The sequence below is a fragment of the Odontesthes bonariensis genome, chromosome 20 (genome assembly GCF_027942865.1).
Source record: "Odontesthes bonariensis isolate fOdoBon6 chromosome 20, fOdoBon6.hap1, whole genome shotgun sequence".
NCBI lineage: Eukaryota > Metazoa > Chordata > Actinopteri > Atheriniformes > Atherinopsidae > Odontesthes > Odontesthes bonariensis.
The window spans coordinates 816,860-834,482 of record NC_134525.1 but is presented as its reverse complement, the minus strand read 5'-3'; the positions used below and the strand labels follow the sequence as shown (position 1 = coordinate 834,482).

General features: G+C 39.3%; 1 protein-coding gene across 1 annotated transcript in view; it reads right to left on the bottom strand.

Moving 5' to 3' along the window:
- Positions 1-17,623, bottom strand: part of LOC142370210 (uncharacterized) — a 78,232-nt gene that overhangs the window by 5,870 nt on the left and 54,739 nt on the right. The window contains exons 13-17 of the mRNA XM_075452689.1: positions 15,737-15,910; positions 10,692-10,865; positions 8,700-8,873; positions 5,669-5,842; positions 4,614-4,654 (exon numbers count right to left, since the gene is read on the bottom strand). Of these exons, the coding sequence (XP_075308804.1) occupies positions 4,614-4,654; positions 5,669-5,842; positions 8,700-8,873; positions 10,692-10,865; positions 15,737-15,910 (737 nt within the window). The remainder of the gene's footprint in view (positions 1-4,613; positions 4,655-5,668; positions 5,843-8,699; positions 8,874-10,691; positions 10,866-15,736; positions 15,911-17,623) is intronic.

Below are 17,623 nucleotides of genomic sequence, written 5' to 3'. Positions count from 1 at the left end.
CAGAACGGCTGAAAACCTAAAAGATAAACTGGTAGTAATGTAAAAGCAATCATGTGATTTATAGATAAAGGTCATTTTAATCCCACTAAACAGTACAGATATGTCACCTGCTAACATAAGCTGGTAGGCTGCTTCCATTCTCACTTTCCTATTATAAAGTATAAAATGTAGGAGTATAACAGTACGTTTAGGCTCTGTGAAGTCAGAAAACAACTGATATTGGCCCTCACAAGGGTTCATTCTTCATCAATATGTTCCAGACATGCCCTGATACAGTTTAAGGTTTTATATAGACTACACTTCTCTAAAGCTAAACTAGCAAGAATATTCCCCAATACAAACCCCATCTGTGATAGATGCAAACAAACGACAGCAACCTTGTACCATATATTTTGGTCTTGTTCAAAACTTGCCAATTTCTGGTCATCTTTTTTTGATACCATGTCTCAAATTTATGGTTTTGATGTTCAGCCTTCTCCCTGTGTTGCAATTTTTGGCATAATTCCTAATTCAGACCAATATGGTTTACCAGCCTACCTACAGAGGGCGTTTTCCTCTCTGTTGGCTAGAAGGTTAATTCTATTTAAATGGAAGGACACAACGTCTCCAGCACATAGCCATTGGATCAGAGACATGATGCAGAATTTAAAAGTGGAACAAATGAGAGGCACGCTAAATGGCTCCCTTCAGACATTTCATAAAACCTGGGACCCCTTCATAAGCTATGTGGACGCATTGCCTGGCCTGGACCTCTGAAATGGTCCTGTGACCATGTGACCTCAGAATCACGAACTATCCTATCCCATGTATGAGCAGTGAATGCACTTTTTTCTGTTTTGTTTTTTGTTATTGTTTTATTGTTTTGTTGTGGGGCTTTCTGTCTTTAGTTTCTGTTATGTCTTGTTTTGCTTTGTCTTGTTTTGTTTCATGTACATGTATGTAGCAATTATCCTTTCAGACATGTTCTCATTGATCTTTGATTGTTTGCTTACTGAGAAAATCTTAATAAATAAACAGTTAAAAAAAAGAAAGAAAACAACTGATATATGGCAGCCCGCCAGCTAAATCTGATTAAAACATACATTTTTCAACTTAATGAGTAAAAACTGACAGCCACTGTGGGGAACAGCCCACATTCTGTGTGGTCACATGTGGGCTGAATCCTGATGCATCCTGTTGGTGCCAGAGACGCCACTGAACTGTGTCATATGGTGGCAGCCATATTTAAGGTGGCAGCCATATTTAAGGTGGCAGCCATATTTATGGTGGCAGCCATATTTAAGGTGGCAGCCACATTTAAGGTGGCAGCCATATTTAAGGTGGCAGCCATATTTATGGTGGCAGCCATATTTAAGGTGGCAGCCATATTTAAGGTGGCAGCCATATTTAAGGTGGCAGCCATATTTAAGGTGGCATCCACATTTAAGGTGGCATCCACATTTAAGGTGGCATCCATATTTAAGGTGGCAGCCATATTTAAGGTGGCATCCATATTTAAGGTGGCAGCCATATTTATGGTGGCAGCCATATTTAAGGTGGCAGCCACATTTAAGGTGGCAGCCATATTTAAGGTGGCAGCCATATTTAAAGGTGGCAGCCATATTTAAGGTGGCAGCCATATTTAAGGTGGCAGCCATATTTAAGGTGGCAGCCACATTTATGGTGGCAGCCATATTTAAGGTGGCAGCCATATTTAAGGTGGCATCCACATTTAAGGTGGCAGCCACATTTAAGGTGGCAGCCACATTTAAGGTGGCAGCCATATTTAAGGTGGCAGCCACATTTAAGGTGGCAGCCATATTTAAGGTGGCAGCCATATTTAAGGTGGCAGCCATATTTAAGGTGGCAGCCAAATTTAAGGTGGCAGCCATATTTAAGGTGGCAGCCATATTTAAGGTGGCAGCCATATTTAAGGTGGCAGCCATATTTAAAGGTGGCAGCCATATTTAAGGTGGCAGACATATTTAAGGTGGCAGCCATATTTAAGGTGGCAGCCATATTTAAAGGTGGCAGCCATATTTAAGGTGGCAGCCATATTTAAGGTGGCAGCCATATTTAAGGTGGCAGCCATATTTAAAGGTGGCAGCCATATTTAAGGTGGCAGCCATATTTAAGGTGGCAGCCATATTTAAGGTGGCAGCCATATTTAAGGTGGCAGCCATATTTAAAGGTGGCAGCCATATTTAAGGTGGCAGCCATATTTAAGGTGGCAGCCATATTTAAAGGTGGCAGCCATATTTAAGGTGGCAGCCATATTTAAGGTGGCAGCCATATTTAAGGTGGCAGCCATATTTAAGGTGGCAGCCATATTTAAGGTGGCAGCCAAATTTAAGGTGGCAGCCATATTTAAGGTGGCAGCCATATTTAAGGTGGCAGCCACATTTAAGGTGGCAGCCATATTTAAGGTGGCAGCCATATTTAAGGTGGCAGCCATATTTAAGGTGGCAGCCACATTTAAGATGGCAGCCATATTTAAGGTGGCAGCCATATTTAAGGTGGCAGACATATTTAAGGTGGCAGCCATATTTAAGGTGGCAGCCATATTTAAGGTGGCAGCCATATTTAAGGTGGCAGCCATATTTAAAGGTGGCAGCCATATTTAAGGTGGCAGCCACATTTAAGGTGGCAGCCACATTTAAGGTGGCAGCCATATTTAAGGTGGCAGCCATATTTAAGGTGGCAGCCATATTTAAAGGTGGCAGCCATATTTAAGGTGGCAGCCATATTTAAGGTGGCAGCCATATTTAAGGTGGCAGCCATATTTAAGGTGGCAGCCATATTTAAAGGTGGCAGCCATATTTAAGGTGGCAGCCATATTTAAGGTGGCAGACATATTTAAGGTGGCAGCCATATTTAAGGTGGCAGCCATATTTAAGGTGGCATCCATATTTAAGGTGGCATCCATATTTAAGGTGGCAGCCACATTTAAGATGGCAGCCATATTTAAGGTGGCAGCCACATTTAAGATGGCAGCCATATTTAAGGTGGCAGCCATATTTAAGGTGGCAGCCACATTTAAGGTGGCAGCCACATTTAAGGTGGCAGCCAAATTTAAGGTGGCAGCCATATTTAAGGTGGCAGCCATATTTAAGGTGGCAGCCATATTTAAGGTGGCAGCCATATTTAAGGTGGCAGCCACATTTAAGGTGGCAGCCATATTTAAGGTGGCAGCCATATTTAAGGTGGCAGCCATATTTAAGGTGGCAGCCACATTTAAGGTGGCAGCCATATTTAAGGTGGCAGCCACATTTAAGGTGGCAGCCATATTTAAGGTGGCAGCCATATTTAAGGTGGCAGCCAAATTTAAGGTGGCAGCCACATTTAAGGTGGCATCCACATTTAAGGTAGCAGCCACATTTAAGGTGGCAGCCATATTTAAGGTGGCATCCATATTTAAGGTGGCAGCCATATTTAAGGTGGCAGCCACATTTAAGATGGCAGCCATATTTAAGGTGGCAGCCACATTTAAGATGGCAGCCATATTTAAGGTGGCAGCCATATTTAAAGTGGCAGCCATATTTAAGGTGGCAGCCACATTTAAGGTGGCAGCCATATTTAAGGTGGCAGCCATATTTAAGGTGGCAGCCATATTTAAGGTGGCAGCCATATTTAAGGTGGCAGCCGTATTTAAGGTGGCAGCCACATTTAAGGTGGCAGCCATATTTAAGGTGGCAGCCAAATTTAAGGTGGCAGCCACATTTAAGGTGGCAGCCATATTTAAGGTGGCAGCCAAATTTAAGGTGGCAGCCACATTTAAGGTGGCAGCCATATTTAAGGTGGCAGCCAAATTTAAGGTGGCATTCATATTTAAGGTGGCAGCCACATTTAAGGTGGCATCCACATTTAAGGTGGCAGCCACATTTAAGGTGGCATCCACATTTAAGGTAGCAGCCACATTTAAGGTGGCAGACATATTCAAGGTGGCAGCCAAAACATGATCAGGAAGAATTTCCAAAGCATCAAGAAGCTCTAATGTTTCTTTTATCATCTCATTTCACAAGGACAATATGGGACGATCTCCAAGGAAAGCAACAGAAATAATTCCATCCTACAATTCCCTAAATCTGCAGTATTTATTGTAACATTCAGCTGCACTCGTTGGGATCTGAGTAGATGAAATGAGAACAGATGGTACGTGTGAGCTGCCAGTGACATTTATGTATTTAACTGTGTTGTCTATGTTTTTATAGTTTGCATCACACAATAGTGAGATGATACAAGGAGAACAATCGAACTAATTCTTTTTGGAGTCCATCGCTGGAACAGCTGTAGGTTCCCCATGGCAGACCCACATTAGCATTAGCATTAGCACAGCTGGTTCTGCTAAAGTTCTTACAACATCCCTCAATGGCTTTTTTCTTTTTTACTCATTTAATCGATTATTCCACCTCACTCAAGCATTTCTAATGAATTATTACAGCAATATAAATCATATTTTAGATACATTTTAAAGTTTGGTACAATCTAATTTCTTCATTTTAACCTTATGTTGCTCTTTAAATGTTTTTCTGCCGTCCTGTCAAATATCAATGATGTTATAATGAACTGAGCCCACATTCTTTATGGATCACATGTTTCAGGCGGTACATTAATTAGTATTAATTAGTACTCACGAGTTTTGACAGTGGAGGCTTTATGTGTCCCTCCGGGGAGTCTGCATGAGGAAACAGAACCATAAGATAAAGAACTTGTTAAAATGAGCTTTATTCAGCAGTAATGAAACAGTGGTGCAGAACTGTCACAATTCTGAAGCTCATGATTATGATCATCCAAAATCTTCATTAACAATGTTTTTGTTGTCTCTCTTCAGGATGATTATCATCACGTTGTTGGCAACAGGTAAAAGTAAATAACATAATTCAAAGGGAGCCTACTCTGTCTGTCAGCTCTGCCAAAATTTACTCTGTTTTACTGTCACTCAAACAGATCATGAGCACAGAGAGATCAAATAACTGCCATCTTACAATCATGTATTCATTGGGACAAGCTTTTTCATGACTAATACAAATTTCTATGAATAATTAAGGTATAAAGTATCTTACAGTAAATTCAGCTCATGACAGTACGAGTCATCTTAAACAAAATGGACCTATCTGCTATTTATTTAGTTACATTAAATGTTGGTTTTCCTCACATACTCCTGATTACTGTGACTGACTATTGATGTCTTTCTTTGACTTTCTGTCCACTCCTGAAGCCTGTCACCATTCTCTACCTATAACCTTAGAAAGAACGCAGCTGGTGATTCATCTGCAGCCCCACAGGAAACAGGATCTTTACTTTGACTTTCTGTCCACTCCTGAAGCCTGTCACCATTCTCTACCTATAACCTTAGAAAGAACGCAGCTGGTGATTCATCTGCAGCCTGACAGGAAACAGGATCTTTACTTTGACTTTCTGTCCACTCCTGAAGCCTGTCACCATTCTCTACCTATAACCTTAGAAAGAACGCAGCTGGTGATTCATCTGCAGCCCCACAGGAAACAGGATCTTTACTTTGACTTTCTGTCCACTCCTGAAGCCTGTCACCATTCTCTACCTATAACCTTAGAAAGAAAGCAGCTGGTGATTCATCTGCAGCCCCACAGGAAACAGGATCTTTACTTTGAGAACACTTTTAGGACAACACTGCTCAAGCAATGTAGATCGACTTAAACCCTTTACCCACCTCAGAGTCTCCAGACCACAGTGTGGACTCTCCAAAATAGAATGCAACAGTTTTACATCTGAATCCTTCATCTCATTTCCACCCAGGTCCAGATGTGTCAGATGGAAGAGATTGGACATCAGAGCTGACACCAGAGAGGCACAGCTCATCTCTGATAACCTGCAGCACCACAATCTGAATACAGAATAAAACATGTTATTGAAATAATTTATAGTCCAATCTGTCATCATTTCATCATTCTACAGACATTTGACCAATATCAGAGGAAGAGTCATATGTCTGTTCATGGCAACATATTAATACTAATAATGTGCAGATTTTCTCCTTCAAACTTCTTATTAATCAGTTTTATATTGAAACCTGCATTTGAAAAGATACTTTAATCTGTATGTGTCTTACTAAGAAAAACAACTTTATCACCAGAAACGTGTGAGATGAGATGATCTTATCAAATGTTAATGTTTAGAAGAATTCAGAATCATTTCTAAAGTGTTTATCTTTTTTTTGTCCTAAGAGAAAGCTCAGCCATGGTACTGAATGCTGCTTTATGTCTTTCTGTGAACAAGGTTAACAGCCAGTTAACAAGCAGCTTTCAACAACTGAAAGTGAGCATGTTCTTCACTTCCTCTGACAAACACTGGAGCTCTGTGACAACTAACTACATTTAGGAAACAAAATGACATTTTATAGGTTTGACATAGAAATGATGCTATATTTACAGGCAGGGAACTGAGCCCAGAGTCTCCTGTTCACAGTGTGGACTCCCAACACTCGTGCTGCTTGATGTGTGTGCTGAGAGTTAACGCGGGCTGGCTTTTAACAATGAACAACTTGTTTAACCCCTTGTGTTCGTCTCTGTTTTATGTTCAGGAGCCGGGCCGTGACAGTGAACATTACAGACTATGGGTTAACGGTGTTATTGGAAAAAAAAGGTGATCACTTGTTACTTCTGGGCTCTCCTCTATGGAGGACTGAAACAGCCATAATCTGAAATATATACAAAATATATAAATAGTTCGATAAATTAGTTTGTAAGATGATAAATTCAACTAAAATAATTATAGAAAACAGAATTTGTGCCTAAACAAAGATAAAGAATGTCATTTTTCTGCTTTAATTCTATTGTTTGTTGGTTTAATTGTGTTAATGTTGCTATTTATTTACTTTGTGACTCAGTTTTGAATTGAATACATTTTTACAATGAGAATGAATTTCTTGAACTAAGCTTTTATTTAGGGAACATTGTGGAAGCACTGAAACCACTTTAGCTGAAACCTCCAAAAAGGAACCAACTCAACACGGTTAATGACAGTTTTATAAATCCTCTCATCATCTGATGCAGTTACATTTGGAATAATTAAGGTGGAATGAAAGTCAGTTCCCCCTGAAGCCCTCAGTTAAGTCCTGATGGACTGGAGAGGCTCACAGGTAAAAATGGCTGCCTGATTATGTTGTAAAATGGGGGAACAAACAGCTCTATGACAATATTCTCAATCTGGAACCATCTTTAGAGGCCAGTTGTTGCCAGATTAAAATACACGTTGACTTGAAACTGCACAACACAATTAGCTGAACGGGTGTCACATTTTTCTGAATAGTGAACTTTTAAAGTTTTCAATAAAGCTTTGTACAGCAAATATGTATCTATATCATTAGAATGAGAGTTATGCAGAAAAAACAACATGAATAAGCTCGATGCCTTCAATGTGAACACCTGAGGTGTTGAAACACTTAGTAATCTTCAGTTATAAACTGCCTCCATCTGGTGATCCTAGATTCAGTTATAAAGGAAATATGAGAGCATTTTAAATGAATAAAGATCATTGTTTTCCCTGTTCTCTGTCCTCACCTCACACTCCTCTGGCCCACCCGGCTCTGCTCCCCCCTCTTAGGGTCATTGATGATAATGGGGAGAGTGTTACACCAGCTTTTGTGTCTTTAGAGTCAGTTACTTTGTATGAAAATACGTTGCACACTTACAGTTGTCTTCTTTTAAGACAAAAAAAGAAGGAATTATGCCTTTTCCCTGCTCCTGATACTTTGTTTTTCTTGGAATGTTCTGATACAAACCAGAGAGAAGAACACATTGTTCAATGTCAGTGGATGAAGAAGGATGATTTGGTGCTGAAAACAGTCAGGATTTGGACTAAACCGTTGCCTTAGAAACAGAAATATGTTGCTTTCATGAAACACTTTAAGTTTCTTGTTATTAGATGTGAGGTTGAAGAGATTGATCTGAGAAAAGAAAGTGAGAGGGACGGAGGGGGGGTGCCTGGAGCCTGAAGGCCAACATCTGTGCTGCTCCACCACGTTCCACTGGAGACCCAGTGGGAGAAATCTCAATGTGTGCTACCAAAGCTGAATGCTATCATTTTCATTCAGCTCCACATTCAGTCCCACATGGGAACAGAATTACTAATAAAGAATAAAAGGAACTGGGTGGTTTGGTGGTAGCTTGGCATTCTCTCTGTGTGGCCTATAAACTTGGCGTTGTTATAAATTTGGAGTTATTGCAAAAACCCTTTTTGCTGCAGGACTTTTCTACTTTTAGCTAATTTATCATTTAAATAAATTAAGTGGAGCAAAAAGGTCCAAACTGAAAGAGATTTCCTTTAAATTATCAGTGGGAGAAGCTTTCTGGCTGCGTTTTGTCATCATGAATGAATCTGACTGAAGAGAACTGCTGCTGTGATGAAAGCTGTTTTCTAACCAAGTCAAAGATTGTTCATTTCCAACAGAGTTGGAGGGGAGTTTGTTAGTATCAGCTGATTAACGGGCTTTTGGAGTTTTGCTGCTCCAAACTGTTGTTGTTGTTTCAGACAGAAATATTCACCAACTCTGGAGCTCTGGAAGCATCAGCCAGTGATTCTAGATTTGTTTCTGTCTGACAGATTCACTGTTTTCTTATTATTTAATAAATCATCATTTCATCAACTAAAGCCCTGAAGAAGAAAACAGACTTTACCATGAAGACCAGCACAACTTTCACATCATATTAATCTGAACAAACAACTAAAACATGGTGTCTGACCTCAGAGTCTTCAGTCCACAGTGAGGGCTCTGCAGAAAGCTGCTCAGCTCCTTCGCTGCAGAGTCTCTGATGGTGTTCAGACTCAGGTCCAGTTCTGTCAGATGGGAGGGGTTGGACTTCAGAGCAGAGAACAGAGAAGCACAGCTGATCTCTGACAAACTGCAGAGCCTCAATCTGAATAAAGAATAAAACATGTGAGCTGAAGCCAACAGGATGCAGGTTAAAACAGTCCAACAGAACAAGTGAAAAAGAGCTCTCATTAATATTAATGACAACATGCTGCTGCTTCAATAAAGACGGAGTGACTTCAGCTCTTACACTCTGCCAGCTCCACCAGTGGCTCCATCCATACAAACTCATGTTGTGCAGCCAAATGATTCAAGTTTCAAAGAAAACAAACATGTCAGGAGCAACTTTGGAGCAAATGGGAACAAACTGATAGAAATGGAGATCAGGTTCAGTGTTTTATTGAAGGTTAAAGGCACAAAAACATGGTGCAGTGATGTTTAATGGAATCATGGAATCAAACTTCTTTAAAGAGTGGACAGCAGCAGAACTTGTTACTGTGACTTGTTGTGTTTGAATATTTCAGTCAGGCCAAACATTACAGAGCCTTAGAAAAGTGTTGGAAGCATCCAGAGGTGGACTGATTGATCAGTTTGGCTGATTAATGGATGCTGATGGACGCTTTGACTAACTATCAGAATCAGTGCAGTTTGAGGCTGATGGTTGGGAGACCTCCCCCATCTCCAGCAGGAAGCTACAAAGCTGAAGTCAAGAGGAGTCAGAGTGTTCAGTTCAGTGTTTCCATTCAGTCTTTAAACATCCCAGCTTCCATCAGAGTCACATGATTTAGCAGCAGACAGAAACACAGCCGGCAGCAGCTCAGCTTAGAGACTCATCTTCAGGAAATCCAAACACTGGACTAATGAGCAGATCAGTGCAGATGCTCGCTACCAAAGCTGCTTCTACATGAGTTTAACTGGCCCAAATATGACTTTTTCCATCAGTTGAGACTGAAAGTCAAGTCTCATTCTGTAAAAAGAAATTTCATTCAAAGTTAAAACACATGATTTTACTTTGATGTTATTTGATTGTAGATTATTTGATGCATTTCTCATTTCAAATCTTATTTTATGTGTTTTTTCGTGTTTGAATTTTTTTCCTTCAGTTTCAGATTTTTCTGATTTTTAAAATTGAAAAAAAGTTTTGAACTTGACAGAAAGTTTCTGAATGTGAAAACATCTGAAATATGAGCAGATATACTAAAGTGGAAATAAAAAACTGAATGAAATTGACTCTGAAAGTGAAATAAAATCCTGCTGCACTTTTTTCATGTTGAAAACCATTTTTTAGTTTCTCAGAGAAACTGATGAAGCTTCATGTTCCTGATCTGCTGTTTTTCAGCCTACATTCACACACGTTATTCACAGAAACTCAGTGTTCTCCTCATAAATGAATGAAACAGATGAAAACAGCTCCAATGAAGCCAGCAGGGGAACAGAACAGCATGTATCTGCAGAGATGAAGCAGTCCCTGCCCCCCTCCTGCATGGCTGCTCAGTAATAATCAGTGAAATTATCAGTGGGAGAAGCTTTCTGGCTGCGTTTTGTCATCATGAATGAATCTGACTGAAGAGAACTGCTGCTGTGATGAAAGCTGCTTTCTAACCAAGTCACAGATTGTTCATTTCCAACAGAGTTGGAGGGGAGTTTGTTAGTATCAGCTGATTAACGGGCTTTTGGAGTTTTGCTGCTCCAAACTGTTGTTGTTGTTTCAGACAGAAATATTCACCAACTCTGGAGCTCTGGAAGCCTCAGCCAGTGATTCTAGATTTGTTTCTGTCTGACAGATTCACTGTTTTCTTATTATTTAATAAATCATCATTTCATCAACTAAACCCCTGAAGAAGAAAACAGACTTTACCATGAAGACCAGCACAACTTTCACATCATATTAATCTGAACACACAACTAAAACATGGTGTCTGACCCCAGAGTCTTCAGTCCACAGTGAGGACTCTGCAGAAAGCTGCTCAGCTCCTTCACTGTAGAGTCACTGATGGTGTTATCACTCAGGTTCAGTTCTGTCAGATGGGAGGGGTTGGACTTCAGAGCAGAGACCAGAGAAGCACAGCTGATCTCTGACAACATGCAGCGCTCCAATCTGAATAAAGAATAAAACATGTGAGCTGAAGCCAACAGGATGCAGGTTAAAACAGTCCAACAGAACAAGTGAAAAAGAGCTCTCATTAATATTAATGACAACATGCTGCTGCTTCAATAAAGACGGAGTGACTTCAGCTCTTACACTCTGCCAGCTCCACCAGTGGCTCCATCCATACAAACTCATGTTGTGCAGCCAAATGATTCAAGTTTCACAGAAAACAAACATGTCAGGAGCAACTTTGGAGCAAATGGGAACAAACTGATAGAAATAAAGATCAGGTTCAGTGTTTTATTGAAGGTTAATGTAACACGAGTAAAAATCTGTAGTGTATATATCATTTTACTCAATTATATTTTTCAACCGAGTGATTCATCCTGTTTACACAATCTTTGTTTTCCCCCGTGCTCTGCGTACCGGTCACGTGACCGTAGCCAGCCAATTAGCCGGCTATATTACCTCAGTCAGGAAGTGCCGGGAAATACGAGAGAAGCCTTGATTTGTTTGCTGCAGGTACGCTATTAACTTGTTTTACTTTGTTCTTCACTTTTATTGAGCATTGATCTCTTATACTATGCATTACCTAATCGTAGGAGCCGAGCTACCATGTCCCAAAGTGCTGTATAGGAGTGTTGGTTTAACAAAACGCGTGGAATTGGTAAGCTTTGCATTTGTTTGCATCTTAGCTTAGCATTAGCCGCTCCCTGTGTTTTAATGGGTCCGGTTAGCATTGTTAACACTTATGCCAACTTTCTACACTTATTTTTGCACTTATTATGATCTAAACTTAATCCCGATCATGTTGATTTGGACAATACATCGATATAATACTGTCTAACTATTTCTAGGTACATTGTGGCACTTTTAGCCTTAACATTGTGTCATATTGACTGTTTCCAAGCATTAGCACTTTAGATGCTGTCTGCTATCAAACTTTTAAATGTATTGAATGTGTATTAGCACTATGCACTTTCTAATTGAATGTAAATTATTTTATTAAGCATTTAGTCAATGTCTTAATTTAATGCAGAATCTTATGTGCAATAGTAATTTATACAAATGATTTATTACATTATGACTTGCATATTGACTAACTTTATTTTGTGTCCACATGGATTGATTATGATAGATTACAAGTTATTTATTATTGTAATTTATATATAGACAGACAATTTGTATTGAGTGGTCCTGTTTCTATTATACAGACCAGGTCCCTGATGGCGAGCTAAAAGAAACCTGAACTAGCCTCTGAGCTCAACCGACTTGCACCTACCTCCATGGGCTGGTAGGAGGCTCTTGCAGCAAACTTGCCCCCTCTCACACCTTACACTCCGTTCTACAGCCCCAACACACAAACACACACTTCCCTCACGAACCCTTCCCTTGGATTTTGGGCTTGTATGAACAGTTTTGCTCCTTCAGAGCTGTGCAAAGGCTGGACTTCTTGGCATGTGGTTTCACGCCACAGCCACATGTTGTTGAACATTTACACCATTATTTATTTGCAATTATACGTTGGCTTTTGTTTTGTCTAGTGAACTGACTATCTATTATGAATGGCCATTTCATTCATTTATTCACTGATTCTAAATGTTTACTGTTGTTTTGTCTTGTGTTGTCTCAATACACGGTACCTTTTATTTGCAACCTATCTCCAGTCTCGTCTCCTCTCTCCTTGAGTAGAATCTAACCTTCTGATACTAGCCTGGGTATACATATCAGCCATACGTTATTAATACAATACATATTTTACTAGCGTATATGCTACATTAAAGGCACAAAAACATGGTGCAGTGATGTTTAATGGAATCATGGAATCAAACTTCTTTAAAGAGTGGACAGCAGCAGAACTTGTTACTGTGACTTGTTGTGTTTGAATATTTCAGTCAGTGCAAACATTACAGAGCCTTAGGAAAGTGTTGGAAGCATCCAGAGGTGGACTGATTGATCAGTTTGGCTGATTAATGGATGCTGATGGACGCTTTGACTAACTATCAGAATCAGTGCAGTTTGAGGCTGATGGTTGGGAGACCTCCCCCATCTCCAGCAGGAAGCTACAAAGCTGAAGTCAAGAGGAGTCAGAGTGTTCAGTTCAGTGTTTCCATTCAGTCTTTAAACATCACAGCTTCCATCAGAGTCACATGATTTAGCAGCAGACAGAAACACAGCAGCTCAGCTTAGAGACTCATCTTCAGGAAATCCAAACACTGGACTAATGAGCAGATCAGTACAGATGCTCGCTACCAAAGCTGCTTCTACATGAGTTTAACTGGCCCAAATATGACTTTTTCCATCAGTTGAGACTGAAAGTCAAGTCTCATTCTGTAAAAAGAAATTTCATTCAAAGTTAAAACAGATGATTTTACTTTGATGTTATTTGATTGTAGATTATTTGATGCATTTCTCATTTCAAATCTGATTTTATGTGTTTTTTCGTGTTTGAATTTTTTTTCCTTCAGTTTCAAATTTTTTTTCAGATTTTTCTGATTTTCAAAATTGAAATTTAGGAAACAAAATGACATTTTATAGGTTTGACATAGAAATGATGCTATATTTACAGGCAGGGAACTGAGCCCAGAGTCTCCTGTTCACAGTGTGGACTCCCAACACTCATGCTGCTTGATGTGTGTGCTGAGAGTTAACGCGGGCTGGCTTTTAACAATGAACAACTTGTTTAACCCCTTGTGTTCGTCTCTGTTTTATGTTCAGGAGCCGGGCCGTGACAGTGAACATTACAGACTATGGGTTAATGGTGTTATTGGAAAAAAAAGGTGATCACTTGTTACTTCTGGGCTCTCCTCTATGGAGGACTGAAACTGCCATAATCTGAAATATATACAAAATATATAAATAGTTCGATAAATTAGTTTGTAAGATGATAAATTCAACTAAAATAATAATAAAAAACAGAATTTGTGCCTAAACAAAGATAAAGAATGTCATTTTTCTGCCTTAATTCTATTGTTTGTTGGTTTAATTGTGCTAATGTTGCTATTTATTTACTTTGTGACTCAGTTTTGAATTGAATACATTTTTACAATGAGAATGAATTTCTTGAACTAAGCTTTTATTTAGGGAACATTCTGGAAGCACTGAAACCACTTTAGCTGAAACCCCCAAAAAGGAACAACTCAACACGGTTAATGACAGTTTTATAAATCCTCTCATCATCTGATGCAGTTACATTTGGAATAATTAAGGTGGAATGAAAGTCAGTTCCCACTGAAGCCCTCAGTTAAGTCCTGATGGACTGGAGAGGCTCACAGGTAAAAATGGCTGCCTGATTATGTTGTAAAATGGGGGAACAAACAGCTCTATGACAATATTCTCAATCTGGAACCATCTTTAGAGGCCAGTTGTTGCCAGATTAAAATACACGTTGACTTGAACCTGCACAACACAATTAGCTGAACGGGTGTCACATTTTTCTGAATAGTGAACTTTTAAAGTTTTCAATAAAGCTTTGTACAGCAAATATGTATCTATATCATTAGAATGTGAGAGTTATGCAGAAAAAACAACATGAATAAGCCCGATGCCTTCAATGTGAACACCTGAGGTGTTGAAACACTTAGTAATCTTCAGTTATAAACTGCCTCCATCTGGTGATACTAGATTCAGTTATAAAGGAAATATGAGAGCATTTTAAATGAATAAAGATCATTGTTTTCCCTGTTCTCTGTCCTCACCTCACACTCCTCTGGCCCACCCGGCTCTGCTCCCCCCTCTTAGGGTCATTGATGATAATGGGGAGAGTGTTACACCAGCTTTTGTGTCTTTAGAGTCAGTTACTTTGTATGAAAATACGTTGCACACTTACAGTTGTCTTCTTTTAAGACAAAAAAAGAAGGAATTATGCCTTTTCCCTGCTCCTGATACTTTGTTTTTCTTGGAATGTTCTGATACAAACCAGAGAGAAGAACACATTGTTCAATGTCAGTGGATGAAGAAGGATGATTTGGTGCTGAAAACAGTCAGGATTTGGACTAAACCGTTGCCTTAGAAACAGAAATATGTTGCTTTCATGAAACACTTTAAGTTTCTTGTTATTAGATGTGAGGTTGAAGAGATTGATCTGAGAAAAGAAAGTGAGAGGGACGGAGGGGGGGTGCCTGGAGCCTGAAGGCCAACATCTGTGCTGCTCCACCACGTTCCACTGGAGACCCAGTGGGAGAAATCTCAATGTGTGCTACCAAAGCTGAATGCTATCATTTTCATTCAGCTCCACATTCAGTCCCACATGGGAACAGAATTACTAATAAAGAATAAAAGGAACTTGGTGGTTTGGTGCTAGCTTGGCATTCTCTCTGTGTGGCCTATAAACTTGGTGTTGTTATAAATTTGGAGTTATTGCAAAAACCCTTTTTGCTGCAGGACTTTTCCACTTTTAGCTAATTTATCATTTAAATAAATTAAGTGGAGCAAAAAGGTCCAAACTGAAAGAGATTTCCTTTAAATTATTAGTGGGAGAAGCTTTCTGGCTGCGTTTTGTCATCATGAATGAATCTGACTGAAGAGAACTGCTGCTGTGATGAAAGCTGCTTTCTAACCAAGTCAAAGATTGTTCATTTCCAACAGAGTTGGAGGGGAGTTTGTTAGTATCAGCTGATTAACGGGCTTTTGGAGTTTTGCTGCTCCAAACTGTTGTTGTTGTTTCAGACAGAAATATTCACCAACTCTGGAGCTCTGGAAGCATCAGCCAGTGATTCTAGATTTGTTTCTGTCTGACAGATTCACTGTTTTCTTATTATTTAATAAATCATCATTTCATCAACTAAAGCCCTGAAGAAGAAAACAGACTTTACCATGAAGACCAGCACAACTTTCACATCATATTAATCTGAACACACAACTAAAACATGGTGTCTGACCTCAGAGTCTTCAGTCCACAGTGAGGACTCTGCAGAAAGCTGCTCAGCTCCTTCGCTGCAGAGTCACTGATGGTGTTCCTGCTCAGGTCCAGTTCTGTCAGATGGGAGGGGTTGGACTTCAGAGCAGAGACCAGAGAAGCACAGCTGATCTCTGACAAACTGCAGTCCCACAATCTGAATAAAGAATAAAACATGTGAGCTGAAGCCAACAGGATGCAGGTTAAAACAGAACAAGTGAAAAAGAGCTCTCATTAATATTAATGACAACATGCTGCTGCTTCAATAAAGACGGAGTGACTTCAGCTCTTACACTCTGCCAGCTCCACCAGTGGCTCCATCCATACAAACTCATGTTGTGCAGCCAAATGATTCAAGTTTCACAGAAAACAAACATGTCAGGAGCAACTTTGGAGCAAATGGGAACAAACTGATAGAAATAAAGATCAGGTTCAGTGTTTTATTGAAGGTTAAAGGCACAAAAACATGGTGCAGTGATGTTTAATGGAATCAAACTTCTTTAAAGAGTGGACAGCAGCAGAACTTGTTACTGTGACTTGTTGTGTTTGAATATTTCAGTCAGTGCAAACATTACAGAGCCTTAGAAAAGTGTTGGAAGCATCCAGAGGTGGACTGATTGATCAGTTTGGCTGATTAATGGATGCTGATGGACGCTTTGACTAACTATCAGAATCAGTGCAGTTTGAGGCTGATGGTTGGGAGACCTCCTCCATCTCCAGCAGGAAGCTACAAAGCTGAAGTCAAGAGGAGTCAGAGTGTTCAGTTCAGTGTTTCCATTCAGTCTTTAAACATCCCAGCTTCCATCAGAGTCACATGATTTAGCAGCAGACAGAAACACAGCAGCTCAGCTTAGAGACTCATCTTCAGGAAATCCAAACACTGGACTAATGAGCAGATCAGTACAGATGCTCGCTACCAAAGCTGTTTCTACATGGAGTTTAACTGGGCCCAAATATTACTTTTTCCATCAGTTGAAACTGAAAGTCAAGTCTCATTCTGTAAAAAGAAATTTCATTCAAAGTTAAAGCAGATGATTTTACTTTGATGTTATTTGATTGTAGATTATTTGATGCATTTCTCATTTCAAATCTTATTTTATGTGTTTTTTCGTGTTTGAATTTTTTTCCTTCAGTTTCAGATTTTAATTTTCAGATTTTTCTGAATTTCAAAATTGAAATTTAGGAAACAAAATGACATTTTATAGGTTTGACATAGAAATGATGCTATATTTACAGGCAGGGAACTGAGCCCAGAGTCTCCTGTTCACAGTGTGGACTCCCAACACTCATGCTGCTTGATGTGTGTGCTGAGAGTTAACGCGGGCTGGCTTTTAACAATGAACAACTTGTTTAACCCCTTGTGTTCGTCTCTGTTTTATGTTCAGGAGCCGGGCCGTGACAGTGAACATTACAGACTATGGGTTAATGGTGTTATTGGAAAAAAAAGGTGATCACTTATTACTTCTGGGCTCTCCTCTATGGAGGACTGAAACAGCCATAATCTGAAATATATACAAAATATATAAATAGTTCAATAAATTAGTTTGTAAGATGATAAATTCAAGTAAAATAATAATAAAAAACAGAATTTGTGCCTAAACAAAGATAAAGAATGTCATTTTTCTGCCTTAATTCTATTGTTTGTTGGTTTAATTGTGCTAATGTTGCTATTTATTTACTTTGTGACTCAGTTTTGAATTGAATACATTTTTACAATTAGAATGTATTTATTTTGCTTATTTTGATTTATTATTCCTGTATTACTTTCCTTTGCAATGTTGATCTATTTAATCCCTCCAAATCATTTATTTCTTCATTTTATTTTGATTTCTCCATATTTTCTTTTTTAATTCAGTTTTTGTGTTTGTTT